Raw genomic sequence first — 20,870 nt, 5'->3', positions numbered from 1 at the left:
CAGACTCTTTTTATTGGCAAAACTGGCTTGTTACCAGGCTTTTAGAAAACACCCCGTCAAAATTATTTTGTCCTTTGGTACGGGGGCCGACTAGGTGAAATACGATTAGCTTTGGCATTCTCCGAACTAATAAAAAGTACTTTAAAAATGGTGCTAAGGTGAAGGTTATGGAAAAGCCAATATGATCACACTCCGCCACTTAGGAGCGGCGTATTTTCCGACGCTTTTACAAAATAAAGCAGCGCCCATGGGTGCGCCGTCTGATGTTATCTCTTGCGCCGTAAACAAGCACTGTAATTTACGCCAGACGGCGATCTGCATTCTGTTAATTTACGCCATACGATCAGAGCGCAGCATGCAAATTTTCACTTGTAAACAGTAAACTGTAATGGCAGAGCATTGCCAAACGCTTCCCGGCCCGATTGATAATATTCCCTTTTTTTCTAAGATTTATTAATAAAATGACCCTGCACTTGAAAATGCCCGTCCACATTTCAAAATACCCCAAAATACGGGAAGACGGCCCTCTATCTAAAAGCCTGCTTGTTACTTTTTAAGCTCTGCACATTTGTAAAGCAAAGTCCTCCTAGGTCTTCCTCGTTGCTTTTAGGACTTTGTGTGAGGAATGGGTCAAATGCAGGGAATTAATTTACCTCTTTGAGGATCAATGAAGCATACATTTATCCTATTTTGAGTAGAAAGGATTTCTGGCTTTAATTTATTTTTCAAATGTTTAGCATAATTGGAGCTAGTTTTAGTCAATGAAATAAGCAACATACTTTTCATTTTTTTTATTTTGATGGGAAAGTGCAGTGTGAAATATTTTTCAGTACTAAACTAATGCTGCTGAACTTGGCCTGGACTCAAATCTGACAAGTTATTTCAGTAAGGATCTGTTTAAGGTCTTTTGAGTTTGATCTTATTTTAATTTATAAATGATGTTTAATAATGTTAGTATGATGTTTCGTATGTAACCTGGTATAACCAGGTTACACCTTCAGGCTCTCGGTCACTGGACTCCAGGGTCCACAGCGTCCGGCTGATATCCGTCTCCCAAACAAGCCTGACTCGTCTCTTAATAGGACAGTCCAGAGGCGGCGGTATGTCACACTCTTCTTTGAGCTCATGGCTATTTAGGGCAAGATCCTGTTTACTGGATTCATCAATCTTCAGGAGTCAACATTTCCTGTTACTGTAGTTGAGTTGATTTCTATACAAAACACTTCATAACACGTACCATCTGAACTTATTTGTGAATCTAAGTTCCATCTTTATACATTTCATCTTACATTTTTTTGACTTTCTCAGATCTAGGTACAAGGAATTAAATTATTTTTTTGCAAAGGTTGAGACCAAAGTTAAACAAGACAAGACATAGACTATAAATCCGGACTAAAACCTAAAGACTAACCAAAGACTAATAAAACAGTATGAACAAAACCAAAGAAAACTTTAACTAGAAATAAATTGTACATATTCAACTGCCATAAGCAGCACCCGAAAAAGTCAATGTGCCATCAGTGACCCCAGAGCCACAAAGTGAGAAGCCCCGATGGAGGGCGGGGTGTGCCTCATGCCAGATTGAGATATTTGAGGCTGATTAAAGGCTGGATGGGGGACGCACACAGATGCTCGGCCTGCAGCTGGGGGAGTGGGAGGAACTCTCCAAAAGCAGTGCCAGCAAAGCAGGGCTTAGCCAGTCACTGAGAGGAGATTATCCATATTTTATCCACATCCTCCTTTTCCTTCCAACCACCTGCAGAGAAACACAAGCACATGAATAGTGCATGACCCAGTCAAATTTGAGCTGTGCTCATGCCGGATACCTCTTTTCATATCAACACCTTAGGGAGCAGAAGAACAGCTCTATTAGAAAACCATTCAAAATAACTCCTCTCAGCACCTCAGAATCTCTGGTTCATTTCTCTTCAAAGACCGGAATAAGCCACAAGGACTTTCATAAAGTCGATTCTCATTACTGTTACACAGTTTGAATATTCTGGTCATTAGAATTTCATGAACCGAACCAAAATGCAAGTACAACCAAGGTTAAGATAAAGGTATACTTTATTTCCCCGTTATCTAGAAACGATGCACAAGATGTATAGTGAGTACTACAAATATATTCTCCTAACATTTTCTTCTCTATTTTTTGGATTGTGAACTGGATAATTACGTCAAACACATTGTAATGTGACCAAATGGCCACTTAATGTCAAAGGGGAACTGATTGCACACCCTCATGACAAAATTATGGTCAATTGTTTTAAAGAAATAGTTTGAGGAGTAGCAGAGAGAGAGGGAGAGCAGAGAAGAAAGATACTAGCAAATATGTAAACATCATTGTTAAATAACTGCTTTAAAATTGAATGTGCCAAAGCTTTCTGGTGCTCTTCTGCTTCAAACACAAAAGCAGCGTCTGACTCTGGCTCGCTGCTCAGTATTCAAGACAATCAGGCGTAGACTTGTAAATGAGCTGTGTTGTTTTATAGGCTGCTATTAATTTCTGATTAGCCATACTAACTGCAGCACTTCTGAAACAAGCTTCGCCAATCTAGTTCAGCATTTATCTGCCTCTACCCCTCCCTGAGACGGCAGAATGCATTGGTGCAGTGTTTCTCAAGCTGTGGCGTGGGTCTCGGCTTTCATTTGAACGTAGAGTAGATTGTCCAGTTTGAGACCAGGTTTTGAAAATGTTTTTTATCTCATTTAGACCACGTTATGTCCTGCTAATGAAATGGTTTTGGCTTGATTTCAGTTATAGTTATCATATTTGATGTATTATTACAATCTGCTGTTGGCTTATACAAGATCCTTGAAGAGGTTGGCTGAGTGAATACTACTCCGCGTTTCCTTTTCATCATTTTTTATCATTGTTAGAAGATAACAAGTCATAAGGTTGCAGCTTAATGTTACATTTATCCAGTCACACAATAACTCTTTCATTTCATCCAGCGGATCCGGAAAGTTTTCAGAATATTCAATCTTTCCACATTTTGTTATGTTACAGCTTTATTCCAAAATAGATTAAATTCATTATTTGCCTCAAAATTCTCCAAAAAATACCCGATGATGACAATGTGAAAGAAAGTTGTTTGAATTCATTGCAAATTTATAAAAAATGAAAAACAAAAAAGCACTGTAGAACATCTGCGCCATTACTGAAATTCCAGAGGTTCCATCATTTTGTGTTCTTAATATTATTTCTTCTTATTAGAGCAAGTAAAATAGCTTGTCAAATGTAGTGATTATTGTCAGAAGATGTCTTCGTCACCATTCCTCCAGCTTCATGTAAGTCAATCTTTCTAAATGATAAAGTAAAGCTGCTGTGCACTTTATGCCTGTGCCATGGGACTGCTTTAATTGAATTCACGTAAGTTTTGCCTCTTAGCATTATTTGAAATGCCGTTAAAGGGACAATAAACCGTGAGAAAAGGTCCAGCATGTTCCATTTCCTGCCGCCTCAATCTCAAGTCCATCTCACGTGAACTTGGCTTCTGGCAAACACAGCTATAATACGCTGCCGTTGCCTTCGCTCCTCTCCGACTTGGCTTTACCGACTAGATATGGCAGACTCTGAACTTTCCTACAAATCTCCAGGGATTCACGCCAACATCTCTAACCAAATCTCAAGCCCCGTCCTTCTGCAGCGCCAGCTATCACTAATCTCCAACGCACGGCTAAGTTCTTCCAACTTTGGGCCGCACCCGCTGTCCAAACAAACAACCCCTGTCCATTTTTACTGACCTTTTGGCGAGATTCGTTGTTTTATACGGCTCTGATCTCTTTTTTCATTTAGTCCATGGTGCTACTGAAATATTCCCACTGCTACTGAAAACTCACAATTTCTCACGTTCTCCACATTCGGCTGCAGGGAATGACCTAAACATATGTGGTATGCGACGCCATGCGTTTGGATATGTTTATCTTCTGTCTAATTGATGGCATATGTGCAATATTAGATAAGGTTTCAAAACATCTTCTGGCATTATTTAAATTGAAATTTCAGTGGTTTAAAATTTCCCAGTGGTTTGCCTCACTCTCAGAAAGGAAGGTTGTTGGTTTAACAAAATATTATGTCTCTGATTAAAATCTATTTCCTGTGCAAACAACAAAATATCCTTTCTCACTTGTGTATAAAACCTGCTAATGCTTTAGTTCAAGCCGCTACAACCGACTGTTCTGAAACACACGGGGTCCTTGTATTAGTTACTGCAGTTCATTTTTCAGTTTCTAAAATGTGAACTTTGAACATAATTCCACAATTAAAACATCAATCGCAAGTCTAATCGCAATCACAATGCCTGTCAGCCCAACGGGTGGATTAAATGTATGATTGAAATCTCCGTTTTCTGTGCCTTAACGGGTAATGTCTCCAGTTTTGTCCCTCTTAAGCTCAGTCGTTTCAGGACAAAAACCCATGTCAAGTATCTCCAAGTATGTAAATATAATCAGTGTATGAAGATAAATTGATATACGTGAAATGATGTTGCGTAAAGTTGAATTACGCTTCATTGTGCTTGAATATGATTGTATGCTTTTGTGTATATTGACATCATATGTAAAATCAATTTGCCAAGCTTTTTAAACAGTAGTAGTTTAACATGATTTCAGCTGTTTCCATGGTGAAGAGCTAATATTGGCTGTTGCTTATGTTGAAGTTGAGCTCCCATCTGTCACACCATTCTTGGATCTCGCGGGGTAAATGGGATTTTGAAGCCTTGATGGGAGCCAACCAAGCATTAACTGCGAGGCCGGGCTTTGGGTGGGCCCCATGCTTACAACAGTCTGAGCTCGCCGAGTGCTCTGGTACCCTGCCCCTGTCTGGAGCGCCGGCGCACAGTCAAATAACTATAGCGCAGGGTTACATGGGAGAATTCTGGGAAGAGGTCGAAAGAAGAAAAAAAAAAGTGTTGTAAATGATGGAGTGTGTGAAACCAGGAAGCCAAGCGTGAAAGAGACGAGGGAGAGAAGCCCCGATTTGGCACATGATCAGAGCCAACAGAAACAGATTAGTGTCCCATCAGGCCCAGCTGCACCGCCCGGCTTTTTATTCTTACATTTTACCAAATCATGGCTACATCAGCCTTTTTCTAACTGAACTGTAACGATGGAAAGTAATTGACGTCTCCTTTGCGCCTCTTTAGTGTTGTGCAATACTGGTTTGGTATGGATAAGGTCGAAACACTAAAGCAGAATTGAGATAATATACCTAATATATAAACACATATTTGTATTTGTTGTGATTGAAGGGGTAAGAATAAAGTACAAAACTTCAGTCCTACTACCAGTGTTCTCCAGAATTTCACATTCATAAGCACTGCTCATATAACTGTTAGTACACCCACCATTTATGCAGCTTTGAACAGAGTTTAAGAGGTAGTTTAGATGTCTAACCCTCTCCTAACCCTCTCTTAGATCGGCCTCTTTGATCTCTCTGTCTCGCTATCTCTTTTTAAACAATGCTCCGAGCAAAAGATGTACACAGAATACACAAAAATACACACGTAGACCTCTGTTCGTATGGCCCTGGTCCAAATTTGTAATGATGATTATTGGTGATTGAACAGTGGCCATATCCCAGTTAGAGTTAAAAAAAAGTCATAGTAAAGTGTATTTTGAATATTGAAGTTTACCGTGATAATTTTCACTAAGAACTGCATGTTACACTATATCTTACAGTGGAGAGCAAATGGCAGTAGCATACATGGCCGGTGTGATATTAGGCTACCTGAGGTTAACCGGAGAAGCTTTGCCTGAAGATTAATTGTGTAAGAGCCATGTAATGATGGCTGGCGCATCTGAGGAGTAAATCCGGTTAGTGTCTGCAGCAGGTCATGCCTCGGTTTGCGCGCGGGTCCATTAGTAGGAAGGTGACTCTGGGTTTTATGCTCGAGTAGGTCCTGATCTGACAAGCTACGACGTCTCAGTTCAGCAGCACCGCCCGGCCTGCTGCGAGGAGGCCAACAAGCACACACGGCCTGCTTTGCTCTAAATTCTTGGCACTTAAAAATGGTTGTGTCGAGTAGAAATCAGAGACGGCTTATATAAATGTTTCTGCAATCATTTAAAAAGCAGCTATTATTGAACAAATGCGAGCTCGATAAGTGTAATGCCAGACCGTGGAACATTCTAGGCAGGAACATCTCAGGCAAATGAACACAGAGCACCTTTAATGTTTTGTGATGTCCATTAAATCAGCTTTGTCACATTATGTTTTCAGCTCTGTTGAATTAGAGATGATGTTTCTTTTGAGTTAATTCACTCTTGGACCATTATTCTTTGGCCCGAAGCACGAAAACAAGTTCCCATGACTTATCAAAAGAATGTCATCTATAAACCTTTAAAACCATCTATAAACCTTTAAAATACACAAACTGGGGGGAAAATCTTTCATTATACTAGGTTTTATATTTGTCTCTTAACCAGCAAACAAACAAACAAACAAACTCTCAAAGACATAACATCCAAAATCTTATTATAAAAAAGTAGAATTTGATCCTTTCATTTAATTCTGCTGTCTCCATTTTTGAGTGCCGTTTTGTGTGTAGCTTTGGGATTTACCTGTGCTTGGAATAACACGCAGTATTCCTCAGCTTTCCCTCGTGTAAGCAGATGTTTCACAGATCGGCTCGAGTGGCTTTAGAAACGCTTGTGTTCTACATGATTTCCCAGGATATGCTCTATATCCGCGCTTTCTTTCTGTTACCCTTTCACCTTTCGACTGAATGCTCTTCCGAACAACCCCACTCTGTGCCGGGAACATCGTTTTAGTTGTTGTTGCAGGGCCCCACATTATGATCCGATAAGTCTTTGCCTTAGGTGTGCGAGAATGCTCTGGCTGGATTTAATGTTGCTTTAGGATATACGTTTGTTTAACATACTCTCTAATTGGTTAATCTGGACATTCATCTATTGGTGAAATACTTTTATAACAGATGCTATACGTAAACATTTAATATTCTTTATTCTCTTAAACAGCCATTCTCCACCTCTGCAGCGTCGCAGCCCCGTTATCAACCTGTTTGCTCTCTATGCATAAGACTATGTTTTTCTTTCTTTTTCTTCTTCTTTTAAACTAATAAATAAAAACACAATCAATAAAGGCTGTTGGCTTCATATTGTTTTAAAGTGGTAAAGTAACCTATCTATAATCTATCTATAATCTATCATTCAAATTGTGTATCATGTATGGTCAGCAACATGCACTGTCCCGACCAAATTAACAATATAATAATTAAAACATGCATTTTCTTTTATGCTCATTGTGTGGACAACCTTTGGGAACCACTCCTCTTAAAACAGCTCAAATCAAATTAAAAGAATCCTATATGTTTTTAATCCATTAAAGTTGATGCACAAAAACAAAAAACAAGCATAAATGCCTACAATTTTGATTTCTAAATGCAAATAATTTCACAGCCAGAACAATTCATCATATTTCATCTTTCTTTGTTTAAGACATAACATAGAGACTCACACACACATTGGAATTCTTGTAAAAACAGGTTTAAAAGAAACACAATCATTCCAGAAACACACATTCAATGCATCATTCAAGTTGGCCCATTATTTAAAAGCCGCAGTAAATCATACCAATGACACTAACGGTAGTAAAAACACTGATAAATATTAAGCACATGGTGATAAGGCAGCACCAAGCATAGCAAGATGGATAAATAACTAAGATGTTTTGGAATATTACCCGTGGAAAGTCGGTGCGTGCAAATATTACTAAAAACTCTGCCTCCACAATAACAAATACTCTCAAGTTTTGCTGTTCCGACATCCTCCCTCCCAAACACATGCAGTCTCATGCTCTTCTCCCCATTTATCATTCATCTCTTTGAAATCAGCTATTATCACTGTGCTCCACTTCTCCTGCCCTTGACGGAGAGCGGCGGTTGGCCCGACTCTCCTCCCATCCTCCCGGGACAGACACGCTTGCCTTCGGCCAGACGCCTTTTAATCATTTATTTGGACCCGTAATGTTAAATTCAGCTCCATTGCGTTTGCAGAAGAGGGGAGAGAAAGAGCGGGTGAAGAGACGAGGTGAAAAGCCTGGATCATGAGCATTTGTTTATGTCTAGACTTCAAGAGCCACTTTGTACCTCGCACCCTCTCTGTCTGTCTAGTGCGCAATGCTGAATGTTTGATTTTGTTTAACCAGGCGGAGGTGGAATATTCTCACATTACATATTTATCCATCAGAAGAATTTAATGAAATATTACTTTTGTGCCAAGAAAGATGCTAATTTAATTTTCGATCGAGGTTCAACTTTAATCACAAACTGATTAAATGACTTTGTTTTGGTGCATGTGAGAAAAGAAGAGATGTCTGCGTAATAAACCAAATAAACACATGTAAAATAAGTCGACTGACCTCAAGCTTTGATAATTAGTTAGGGCTGTTGTCGACCAAAGATGCTTGGGAAAATGATTGGAATCTCCCCCAAAAACAACTACGAGACGTTCTGATAAACAGCTTTTTTTAACAGTGAAGATGCACAAAAGACGTCTTATAATCTCTACAATAATTATTCGACAAAGACTCCAACTTAACTGAACTGAATCTTCTTGTTCTTATGGACTATTCCAACTTATTATTGTTTGCAGAAGATGATTTTTAGATGACATTATAAGGCAAGACGGGCTAAATACTATTGACGTAAGATGAAGGGAAATTAGTTGAAATAAAATGCAATTTACTGACTTTATTTTCCAAATTCTGGAAGATTCCTGGGTTAAATCCCTATTTGGGCACTATATTCTTTTTAGTTAGTTACACAAGTTGTATATTGCAAGTTAATGTCATTTTACTATACATTTCAGTCAACTATTCAGAGCATTCATTCCACTCCATGTCATTTTTGAGCGAAGAGAATATTGTCAGTGAACAAAATTGGCAAACTATGAATATGCATTGGCGATGAGCCTGAACATCATTTTATTACTTCTCTGTATAACCCTGGAATGGATCTTTGAAACATTATGAAAACAGCAAATCCCCATCATATACTGTACCTTTTAACTTCAAAACCATTTTTTTCATTCCTGTGAGTTAGTTCAAAATGCTGGATTCATGTCAATTCTCAGTTTCTAGCCATTTATTATTGCACCACTTATTCCTTTATTTGACAATGGAGATCGTGGCGGCTGGTGAGATTCAGAAGAGAACATGAAAAGTGCACAAAGTTGAACTGTTGTTCACCAAAGCAGACTGCAGATCAATGCAGACTATTAGGTGCTATGAAACCAAAAGTCTCGGCCCAAATCAATGCTGAATTGTTTACTCGTTTTTGTGTTTGTCTGGAACAAAGCGTGCATCCTCCTCTACAGGAAGACCACACGGCAACTTCCCCAAATCAAATGTCTTTCCTGCTTTGGTCTGGTTTTCTCTGTGGATTTGACATTGTGACTTACCTGCTGCTTTCGGTAATTGGGTGCACCGCCTCCACGGCCATTTCTGGTTCATACTGAGTTTGCTATTAAAAGTGAGCAAAAAAACAGTACCCAGTGTTCTTTTTGTTGAATAGGGTGAGCGATATTGACATTAATTAAACCGGGGTGATATTTAAGCAATTCAGCAGAAACAGGCTGAAACTTTTAAATATATTGGATCAGTATCAGATATATGTAAAAGGACTGTCAAATGAATCACAAAAATGCAGCAAAACCACTTTATTGCAAAAAGAGTTCAATTTCAGACTGTTAAAATGAGTGTAAACCTAAGAAAAAATAGGAGAATTCAACTATGTATTTTTATTGATTTTTTCCCCAGTTGTTTTCTGTAGCAGTAGAAAGATCGGCCTAAAATCCCTGACTTGGGGCAATATGTTGGTTTGGTTGGCCACCGACTAAAAAAAACCCATATCAGTCAGTATTTTTATACTAGTTTTATCACGTTTTCCAATCAGCCTCCTCTTTCAGAAGCATAAAACCTTTCCCTTTGGTCTCTTCCCTCTTTACCATCCATCGATTTCCTTTGCTTCTGGCTCCGTGCTGTTTTGGTTATCGATGACTGCCTCAAATGCTTTCCTTCCTTTCTCTCCCACACGACAGCTGTAATTTTGTCACTCTCATGCACAGCGGCGTCGCACTGCAGGACGTAGCTACTTGGTCCGGTTTACTTCCTCTCGCTCTCTCCACCTTCAGGAAGTTCAGTGGGGGTCCCTTTTTCTCACGCACTGGCTCGGGTTAGGTGGGCTTCAACAGCTCACTTTTATCCTCAGCCACGGGCACTTTGTCTTCAAAATGCCAACCCAATAAAATATGAATCAAAAGAGCTGCTCCAGGCGTTGGCTTTGCCTTGGAAGAAGAGTTGACTCAGTTTGAGGTCTCGCGAGGTCAGCAGTGCCCACCATGTATAATACCAGCAAAATAATAATAGATAATGGACTTTCAGGGTTACAGACAAAGGCACTACCTTTACTGGTGGTTTTAACTTAATCTTGCGTGATTTCATTGCATCTAGACAATGAACTTATAAGCATTACTATATACACATAGAAAAAAAGAAAAGGACTCTGTGCCCTTGGTGGAAGTTACACTTATTTCAGAGTTGTTTTTTTCATTTACATTTGAATCGAAGTATATGCAGTATTGCTTATCATTACCATATATAATGTAATTATCTTGATTACTGTATTAGTAATGAATAAAAAACTACACTTGCATACATTTGCATAAAACTATTTATTTCATAATAATATTCCTTAAATGCAGAATGTTCCATTTATTATTGGTCTTATACCCGAACATACTTTGTACCTCCAAACGTGCTGTGGTTTGGACTCGGACTTAATGAACAGTACGTCACGTTTACCATAATAACCAACAGCAAACATACACTATGTCATTCTCTTATATCAAATGTAATGCAAATAAGGCTGCAACTAATGATACATTTTATTATTGATTAGTCTAGCGATTATTCTTTGGATTAATCAATTAGTTGTTAAGATTGCGAAAGGCCTGTGAATGAGGTTTTTACTAAATTTGACACAGTTGAAGCCTCAGATATGGTGCTTGAGGTCATCCTGGTGGTTGTGTTTTCATGTCTTATCTCAGCACATGCCATGTTTCAGTACCATTCTATTACAAATTAGTCAATTCCTTCAAGACTCGATAAGTGAAATGTAAAAGTGTTACATCTCTCCTCTTTGCCTTAACCGTCCTCTCCTCTGTCTCCGTCTGTGCAGGAGCAGAGTCCCAGCAACGCCACGTCCCTGTCCATGATGCAGGAGCCCCAGGAGGTGGTGGAGGAGACGGTCACCATCGAGGAAGATCCCGGGACCCCTACTTCTCACGTCTCCGTGGTGACCTCTGACGATGGGACCACCCGACGCACAGAAACTAAGGTACTGACAAAACGACTACCTCTGAGTAACCCGCGTCTTTCTTGACAACTTTCTAATCAGACTAAGGAGCTTCCCGCATTGTTTTGAGCTTTTCTACTCTCTAAAACCCATCGACTGCCCTTCATCCATGTCATCACTGCTTTACAATACTGCAATACTGTCGAGCCGGATTACTGCGACCATTCCAGACCACACTATGCCTTCCCTTTAACTTTTTAAGAAGTCCAAATCCCATAATCCGTCACCCCAAAGCGCTCGCGTTTTTTGGTAATTGTGCTATGATGGGCCACTCCACTGGTGAGTTTCTGTAGCGCTGTGCCACTTTGAAAGCCTGTTTAGTGATTCGCCTTTTGTTGTGTTTTGTCGTTTTTTCTGAAAGGATATGTCTAACAACCTGAAGGTGAGTGAATTTTCCCAATATATTTTCGCCAACAAGCAAAATGGCTTTCACACCTCCATTTTAATATGCCCATATCCAGCTGTAGCAGTCTCACAAGCTTTCGTGCTCCAAACTGTACTTTGTTTCCAGCTCACCGCTTCAGGGATACCGCATTTTCTCTATAGTACACTGTTTAATTTGCATGACCCTCTTTTTCTTCCTTTAAATGCAGCAATGGTGCAAATGGCATTGGAATAACTTTTACACCAGGGCGCCTTTTAATAACTTCCAGATATTTTGAGGACCCCCAAAATGTCTCCCCCCCCTCATCTCATGTGGTTGTAACATTTTGCCGTTTGCCAGTAAAAATCTATAAATTAGAAGCGCTGTTGTTTGCGCCGCAGGTTTTAAAGCGTGGGGGAAATGAGCAGGTTAAAGCCTGAAAAGTACGGTATATATATATATATATTTTTATTTTCTTCAAATTAGGTGTTTTATCATGTGTAGTCAGTCCTAACCAGAAAGGGGAAGGTGAAAGATGGTTTTGCCAGCACGAGTAGATAAACACTACTGTAGATTTAGCCCTGGTGGTACTACATGGACGGTGCAATGCTTCAGCTCTACATGAAATATGCAAGCATTTTTAAAACTCATCATCAGTGCGGTCCAACTGCCCTCAAGCCTTTTCATTTACAAACATTGGCATTCGATTAAAACAACCTTGGCAAGTAAAATTACTTTCCCCCTATTTACTAACACTACACATTTTTAGAGAGCACTTTTTAGAGTGAAGGAGATTACTTTTCGGAAACTTCTTGTGGTGGAAAATGGGTCTATATATGAGACGGCAGTTTGGGAAAAATCTCGCCACTCGTGTTTTTCCTCTGAGGTTTAACAAGTGTTTGTTCCCACCGTCTTAGCAGTGACGCAGGTTATGTTTATGTTTCTATCTGCATGTTTGAACCAAAGTTGTGCCACCGTGGCCTTGATGATTATCCCAGCTCCGACGGAAGGCAGATGAAACACCAGCATCTCCTTGCCTTTTGATTTACAGGAAAGCACATCTTTCTGTGGTTTGAAAGTGTTTCTCGAGGAAATTGAATCAGCATTTTCGCCCTTTTATGAGGACACAAAAGGAGGGGAAACAAATCTGCTGCTTTGATTATTAGAAATCTGTGCTCATCATAACTGAATTTTGAGGGTTTTTTTTGAGTCATACAAATAAATGTTAAACCACCAGTGTTGTATCGAAATTACACATGGAGAGTGGAGAGGGGGCATAAGGGAGGATCAGGTGAGAGAGGTAGAACGGGGCAAGGCAATTCAAACATTTATAAGTAAATTCATCTTAAAATCTACTTTAAAATGCACTGGCAGCCAATGAAGTGAAGATAAGATGAAGGTGAAATGTGATTATCAGCCTCATGTGTGGAATTGTAGTCCATGTGAGGCCGTGCTTTCAATGCACCAGAAATATAGAAATATGTTCGACCTGAGCACATACGTCGATGATTTTTACTCAGGTGTTTACACAAAGGTACAAAAGCCCTATTCATGGGTTTTGGTGACATCACTTCATTATTATAGTATATTTTCAATGGTGCTGACCAGTGGTTGAGTGGTCATTTACTGCATGTCCTCCCTTCTCACCCATTTCACGCTAAGCTGTCCTGGCTAGATGTTTTTTTTTTTTTGTCCTATAGACTTCATTGGATGTGGAAGAATATTTTGTGCTGCTGCTTAGACCACTCGACCACTGGGCAGCACACTGACATTTTTCATTTCTATGGCAACAGTGGCAGACCTACTGTATCTTTGTCGCTTTAGAGTACACACAATCTTATATTTATTAGATAGCCTTCTATTTATACCAGCTCTGACAAAGAACGTTAAACTTTTTTTTATTTTTAGAAGTGATTCAATCTTACTCAGTTCAACCCTAATTACAGACTCGTGTGCCTCCATCCCAGCATGCCGTTCTTCTCTTTGCCATTATACAGCCTCGTACGCAGCTGGTGGAGCAGTCCAGAGTGGAGCGCGTCATGTGGGTTTGCACTCACAACTTAAGTCGGGCCCATAAAACTGCCTCTCTCCCCTCTACACGGCAGCTAATGAGTGAAGACAGACCACACAAACAAATAAAAGTACTTTCACTGCTCACCGCGCAACAGTAAGCAGACTGCAGCGTTAGTTATGGACTGGAGAAAAAAAGACAAATGGTAGTGTCATTAGATTGGGCTGAATGCTTTACCACTGAAATCATGGAGTTTAGGGAGACTCTCTTGGCGCACTACATAAACAGTGAAATATATACTATAATGTATACTCTGGACTGGATAATATTGTGCAATTGCATGGAAATATGTTTTATTCTTTTCATTTGTGAATAATTGTTAAACATTCAAACAAGATCATTTTTTACATAATTTAAAAGGAGCACCGATAATGTGCCCCTTCCTCCAAAATCAAACAAAATAGAGGACGGTCAAACATGCTGGATCAGGGGTCTCCAATTATATTTTCCATGGGGCCAGATTTTGTGAGTCTAAGGGCCAGACTACAAAATTGTGGAGCAATTTTATGTTTTATAAGATCCACAAATGACTCACAGTGGCACAATTCAGAACGGAAATCATTCATCATTTACTTTACTTCCAGAGAAGTTGAACATATCATAACATTACTACAACAGGACTAAAGCACTAAACCCAGTGTTTACCTGAAACCTGACCGAGGACAAGACCAGGTTTAAACCAAGACTAAACAAACCGTATCTACCGAAAACATGGATAAGCTATAAAGCAGGGCTAAAGCAGGACTAAAGCAGGTCTAAATCAGGACTAAAGCAGGTCTAAAACAGGACTAAAGCATGTCTAAAGCAGGTCTAAAACAGGACTAAAGCAGGTCTAAAACAGGACTTAAGCAGGTCTAAAGCAGGTCTAAAACAGGACTAAAGCAGGTCTAAATCAGGACTAAATCAGGACTAAAGCAGGTCTAAAATAGGACTAAAGCAGGTCTAAAGCAGGTCTAAAGCAGGGCTAAAGCAGGTCTAAAGCAGGTCTAAATCAGGACTAAAGCAGGTCTAAAACAGGACTAAAACAGGACCAAAGCAGGACTAAAGCAGGTCTAAAGCAGGTCTAAATCAGGACTAAAGCAGGTCTAAAACAGGACTAAAGCAGGACTAAAGCAGGTCTAAAACAGGACTAAAGCAGGACTAAAGCAGGACTAAAACAGGACTAAAACAGGACTAAAGCAGGTCTAAAGCAGGTCTAAATCAGGACTAAAGCAGGTCTAAAACAGGACTAAAGCAGGACTAAAGCAGGACCAAAGCAGGACTAAAGCAGGACTAAAGCAGGACCAAAGCAGGACCAAAGCAGGACTAAAGCAGGACTAAAGCAGGACCAAAGCAGGATCAAAGCAGGACTAAACAGGACTAAAGCAAGTCTAAAGCAGAACTAAAGCAGGACTAAAACAGGACTAAAGCAAGACCAAAGCAAGACCAAAGCAAGACCAAAGCAGGACCAAAGCAAGACCAAAGCAAGACTAAAGCAAGACCAAAGCAGGTCTAAACCAGGTCTTAAAAGCACTAAAGAAGGACTAACCAGGACTATCTTAAAAAAAAGTGATGACAACATTCTGTTCAAATTATATTAAAAGCATAGTAGCCTACAGTAGCTGCCACAAACAGAGCTAACTTTGCCATTCAGTGCACTAAGAACAAACGCAGCTGTCACTAGGCCACATGCACAGTATCATGCATGTTTTTGGAGTTCTCCGACCCACACCACGGCATCTTTTTTTTCATCCCGCAAATAGCAATAACAGTCTTTCCTTCGCATCCAGAGTTACCTGTATGTTGCACTGTAAAATGATATATGTTTTAATTATGGGAAACAGAGCCCATACAATGTTTGTAGAGTTTGGGACAGCAGGGAAATATTGTCAAGAAGCTAAAAGTATCCAAATTATTTATGCTCCCATGGCATTTAGGGATAAAAAGGCAAAGCACTTCAAGTTAGGAGGAGTAATTGACTGAAAATTATGACAAGATGGATGAATGAAATTGAGTTTGAACTGTTTTTCCTGTAAAGGCTGTAAAAATATAAAGTAATAACATAATGCAGCTCTAAATCTTTGTTTTGATGAGCACTTTTTCTTCACCCACTCTGCTCTAGGTGACTAAAGTGGTCAAAACCATCACCCGTCGAACTTACCATCCAGTGATCCTGTCTGAGGGCCTGACAGTGGAGTCCAGGCCCGTCACCCGCACATCCACCCCGGTCTCTTTTTGTGAGGCCGCCCCGGCTGACACAGAACCAGTAAATAGCACGTGCATGGGACTGCGGTGCTTTCTTGTTTGATAAGCTAACATTCACTTGTATTACACCCACCGAGTCTGAGCCAATTTATATCTAATTTAACTGAAAATCTATTGTGCATTATAACAGCGTTATCTCTTCAGTATTTCATGCTATGTCCAACTGTACTTTTGAATCCTGTGGGCCTGAGGTTACACAAGATGCGATTGCCAAGACGAAAATGCATGGTACAATTAAGCAAAAGCCTAACACCATCCTGGTCAAATGACTGCACTAACCACAGCAATTCCCATTTCCCATTCCCCACAACCTCAAATGATAAGATTGAAAATGTATGCTGAAAACAGAACGATGGTGCTAAAAAGGTTGGCGTTTTAGTGTGCCCGCGTTTAGACAGCGTGCCGCCGTTGCAAATCCTTTGTGTTTCCATTTGTGAACCCCGTAATCACAGAGTTTGTAAAGTCCACAATTGCTGCTGTGCCACTGACTCTGGACCACCGTGTCCACTTAAGCTCTCACTAAAGTGCCTGCTGCTGCACCGGTGGAACCCCTCACAGAGCTGTAAAGAGCGTGGTTTTACACCGGTTTGCCCATCCGTCTTTCACAGTTTGCTCATCAGCTGGGGCATGTGACTTACTGTGAGAGGTGTTTTTTTAATGTGTGTGTTGATTTTTGTAACCGTGTGACTTGCATATCTCACTTGAGTGTGTTTTTGAGCACTTCAGTTCAATGTTTAGGATCTAAAATGTGTTGCAAGTAATATTGATGATGATTAAATGTTGATCAGGAATCTCCTAGTCTGGTGTTATGATAATGATATGATAAATGGAGCTTGTTTTATCATAGTTTTATTTTATTTTATTTGTTTAGTCCTGAATCGTCGTTGGTTTAGCAGAAACTAACTAATTGCTAAATCTGGTGTAAAGCATTTCTTCTTTTATGAGAGTAATTGTGCTAACAAATGTCCATGTAAAGATAATGGTTTAGGCCTATTTCAGATCAAGTGTTGAATTTTATTGTTTACTTTGTTTATATCCGTGTTTTGCTGCTTTTTTTAAGGTTAAAGTTAAATGATTTCCTATGTGCTTAGAAGGGAGGACCAGAGAGTACATCACAGGACATCCAAGGACGGATTACGTGTTTTTTTCCTTGAAGTTAAGATTTATTTGAACCAGGCGTGTGCACAGCTGTGGTAAATATTGACTGTATCACACATGATAAAGCGTTATTTTGTCACATTGAGAATTGGAAGGATCTTTCAGCTGCTTGTTTATGGAGCCACATGTATCACAAAAGATGCACTAAAGTGAGAGTGAAGTGAAAGATGCGATTCAGTAAACACCTTTACGATGCAATATCCTCACGGTGCATATTCCCTACATTATGCTCATTTTGCCGCGCCGCTAAATAATAAAAAATACTGTACATGCCAATTGATATTTCCGAGGTCAAGCATACGCCAGAGCTGATTTAGATTATTTGATGAACATGTTATTTTTATCTGCGCAAATATAGCATTTTTGCGGTGTCTCTCACAATGGGAAAACAAACCTTGACTTAGCACAGAAAGCATCATTATGGCCGTGCTGAGTCTAATCAAGGCCGCTGAAGTTTGTTTGTTCCACAGTTAATGAGGACGCCGTATTGAAAAGCCCATATGTGGTTGATGCTGGTTTTATGCCCAAGAGTAAACGCCTCGTGGCGTTCTGGAAATTATTACACGCTCTAGCTCGGCCCTGATAGGGATCTAAATTGAAATCTGATGCAGAAAATATAGAAAGCCCATTAAGAGAGATGGTGTTGCAAACAAAACTGATCACAGGCCGCACAGAGCCTTTTTGGAGCTCTGGGAGGTAGGGAGCTGAGAGAAGGAGAGACAGAGGGAGCTAAGAGGAGGAGAGGAGAGACAGAGGGGGCTGAGAGGAGGAGAGGAGAGACAGAGGGGGCTGAGAGGAGGAGAGACAGATGGAGCTGAGAGGAGGAGAGGAGAGACAGATGGAGCTGAGAGGAGGAGAGACAGATGGAGCTGAGAGGAGGAGAGACAGAGCGAGCTGAGAGGAGGAGAGGAGAGACAGAGGGAGCTGAGTGGAGGAGAGGAGAGACAGAGGGAGCTGAGAGGAGGAGAGACAGAGGGAGAGGAGAGGAGGAGAGACAGATGGAGCTGAGAGGAGGAGAGACAGATGGAGCTGAGAGGAGGAGAGACAGAGCGAGCTGAGAGGAGGGGAGGAGAGACAGAGGGAGCTGAGTGGAGGAGAGGAGAGACAGAGGGAGCTGAGAGGAGGAGAGACAGATGGAGCTGAGAGGAGGAGAGACAGAGGGAGCTGAGAGGAGGAGAGGAGAGACAGAGGGGGCTGAGAGGAGGAGAGGAGAGACAGAGGGGGCTGAGAGGAGGAGAGACAGATGGAGCTGAGAGGAGGAGAGGAGAGACAGAGGGGGCTGAGAGGAGGAGAGACAGATGGAGCTGAGAGGAGGAGAGACAGATGGAGCTGAGAGGAGGAGAGGAGAGACAGATGGAGCTGAGAGGAGGAGAGACAGATGGAGCTGAGAGGAGGAGAGACAGAGCGAGCTGAGAGGAGGAGAGGAGAGACAGAGGAAGCTGAGTGGAGGAGAGGAGAGACAGAGGGAGCTGAGAGGAGGAGAGACAGATGGAGCTGAGAGGAGGAGAGACAGAGGGAGCTGAGAGGAGGAGAGACAGAGGGAGCTGAGAGGAGGAGAGACAGATGGAGCTGAGAGGAGGAGAGACAGAGGGAGCTGAGAGGAGGAGAGACAGATGGAGCTGAGAGGAGAGACAGAGCGAGCTGAGAGGAGGAGAGACAGAGGGAGCTGAGAGGAGGAGAGACAGAGGGAGCTGAGAGGAGGAGAGACAGAGCGAGCTGAGAGGAGGAGAGACAGATGAAGCTGAGAGGAGGAGAGATAGATGGAGCTGAGCGGAGGAGAGGAGAGACAGAGGGAGCTGAGTGGAGGAGAGGAGAGACAGAGGGAGCTGAGAGGAGGAGAGACAGATGGAGCTGAGAGGAGGAGAGACAGAGGGAGCTGAGAGGAGGAGAGACAGAGGGAGCTGAGAGGAGGAGAGGAGACACAGAGGGAGCTTAGAGGAGGAGAGGAGAGACAGAGGGAGCTGAGAGGAGGAGAGACAGAGGGAGAGGAGAGGAGGAGAGACGGATGGAGCTGAGAGGAGGAGAGGAGAGACAGAGGGAGCTTAGAGGAGGAGAGGAGAGACAGAGGGAGCTGAGAGGAGGAGAGGAGACACAGAGGAAGCTGAGAGGAGAAGAGGAGAGACAGAAAATAATGTTAACTTATGTAATGTTTTACTACTGATCTACAGCGGGTTAATTTTCGGAAACACCTTTCCAGCCACAACATGAAGAGTATCAGACCCCCGCTGCTCCCGCCACTACATTATTATAAAGCTCATTAAAAGTTGGAGATGGAGTTATAGCTGCAGACAAAATACCCAATTATCGGCCACAGCAGAATTCACCGGCCGCAAATGAGCTTCTGTATTGGCAGGCGGTCTAAAGAGGAGGCGGGTGAGGCAGTCTGTGATTCAGAAGGAGCCGCGGAGACAGGAAACAGGAAGTAAAAGCATAACGTGACAGCTCTTCATGTTCTTCTCATTGTTACTTTTGATAATATTGATCCCAGTTTTACCTCGAGTTGCAGTTTGTGTTGAACATTTGAAAAAGAAAAGGTTGTAAGCAATAAGTGACCTCCCATCGAAATAAAGAGACAAATCATAACTATTGGGTCATTTTATAAGGATTTTGGCCCTTGTTTACAGTATGGTTGCTAGGTAACAGCTATGGAATTACCATGTCTAACCAGGAAGTACAATAAGAAACATCACCAAAATGGTATAAATTGAGAAAAATAGGCAAAACGTGTAGTAAAATCTTAAATATCCTCATGTTCACTATGTTTTATGCACTTTCAGATACATCCAGGTGAGCTCTGTTGTTACTAGTGTATTAAGACTTGTGTTAGGACCAAAAGATACTAACTTTACTTTACTAAAACAATATTAGAATACAGTCGCAGCATTGTGACATACATGACGTTATTGCGTTGTCTGACTTCATTTTCGTTTAATCTTTTTCCAAGTAAACCAGCCCTGGCTTTTTTGCACTTTACCGTATAAATAGCCAACATGTTGCACAGTTTCCCTGGAGACTAATTTCCCATTTGCATATAACATTTGGATGAGAAATTGTAATGACATATTTACATTTCTTTCCATTTTATGTGTGAGATTGGAAATGTCTCTTTAATGTGCCCTGCATCTCATCATTTGAATGTCTTATGCACTTGGCGAGCTGCTGATTTTAATATCTCTTTATTATTCACAGAGACGAACAGTGAACAGTCTTACATCGCAAACCTCCTTTTTATTTGTTGGAAAAAATCATTGCATCCTATATGTCTGGATAACTACAATTACCGCTCGTCCTTGCCAGGCATTCGACTCCTTTTATCAAACGGTCTTGAGAAAACCGCCGAACGACATTGTACTAAGCGCTATGAAAACGTCTTTTGTCGGACTGCCTTTTCTTTCATGGACTCATTTGAAATAGATCAATACACCCTTTGAAATCCATATCCCTCTGACTTTGTAAACACTTGTTACTACCTATTTTAATTAACTTGTCTGTTCAAGGTGCAACAAAGTAACTTCTCTGGCGTAGGGTCCATCGCCGGATTGTCTCGGGTGATTTTATTGAGAGATTGGTGCCGGAGCAGGGGTCAGTAGCTGTGACATTTAAACAAGACGCGGCATAAGATAAACTAAAAGCACATTGAACATACTTGCTACAC

The 20,870-nt window shown here is 41.0% G+C and overlaps 1 protein-coding gene across 11 annotated transcripts in view; it reads left to right on the top strand.

Moving 5' to 3' along the window:
- Positions 1-20,870, top strand: part of arvcfb (ARVCF delta catenin family member b) — a 243,346-nt gene that overhangs the window by 130,770 nt on the left and 91,706 nt on the right. For 5 of the 11 annotated variants that reach the window (XM_072433079.1, XM_072433075.1, XM_072433072.1 and 2 more), the window contains 2 exons: positions 11,202-11,360; positions 11,740-11,760. In XM_072433079.1, coding sequence (XP_072289180.1) covers positions 11,235-11,360; positions 11,740-11,760 — 147 coding nt within the window. In that variant the 5' untranslated portion in view covers positions 11,202-11,234. Of the gene's footprint in view, positions 1-11,201; positions 11,361-11,739; positions 11,761-15,914; positions 16,059-20,870 lie in introns of all 11 variants that reach the window. The other 6 variants (XM_072433076.1, XM_072433080.1, XM_072433073.1 and 3 more) reach the window with 2 other exon arrangements.

The sequence above is a fragment of the Eucyclogobius newberryi genome, unplaced genomic scaffold (assembly GCF_026437365.1).
Source record: "Eucyclogobius newberryi isolate DKJ021-1_F unplaced genomic scaffold, fEucNew1.0.hap1 SCAF_6, whole genome shotgun sequence".
Classification (NCBI taxonomy): domain Eukaryota; kingdom Metazoa; phylum Chordata; class Actinopteri; order Gobiiformes; family Gobiidae; genus Eucyclogobius; species Eucyclogobius newberryi.
The sequence above is the reverse complement of the archived record's forward strand: the minus strand, read 5'-3'. Positions and strand labels throughout refer to the sequence as shown.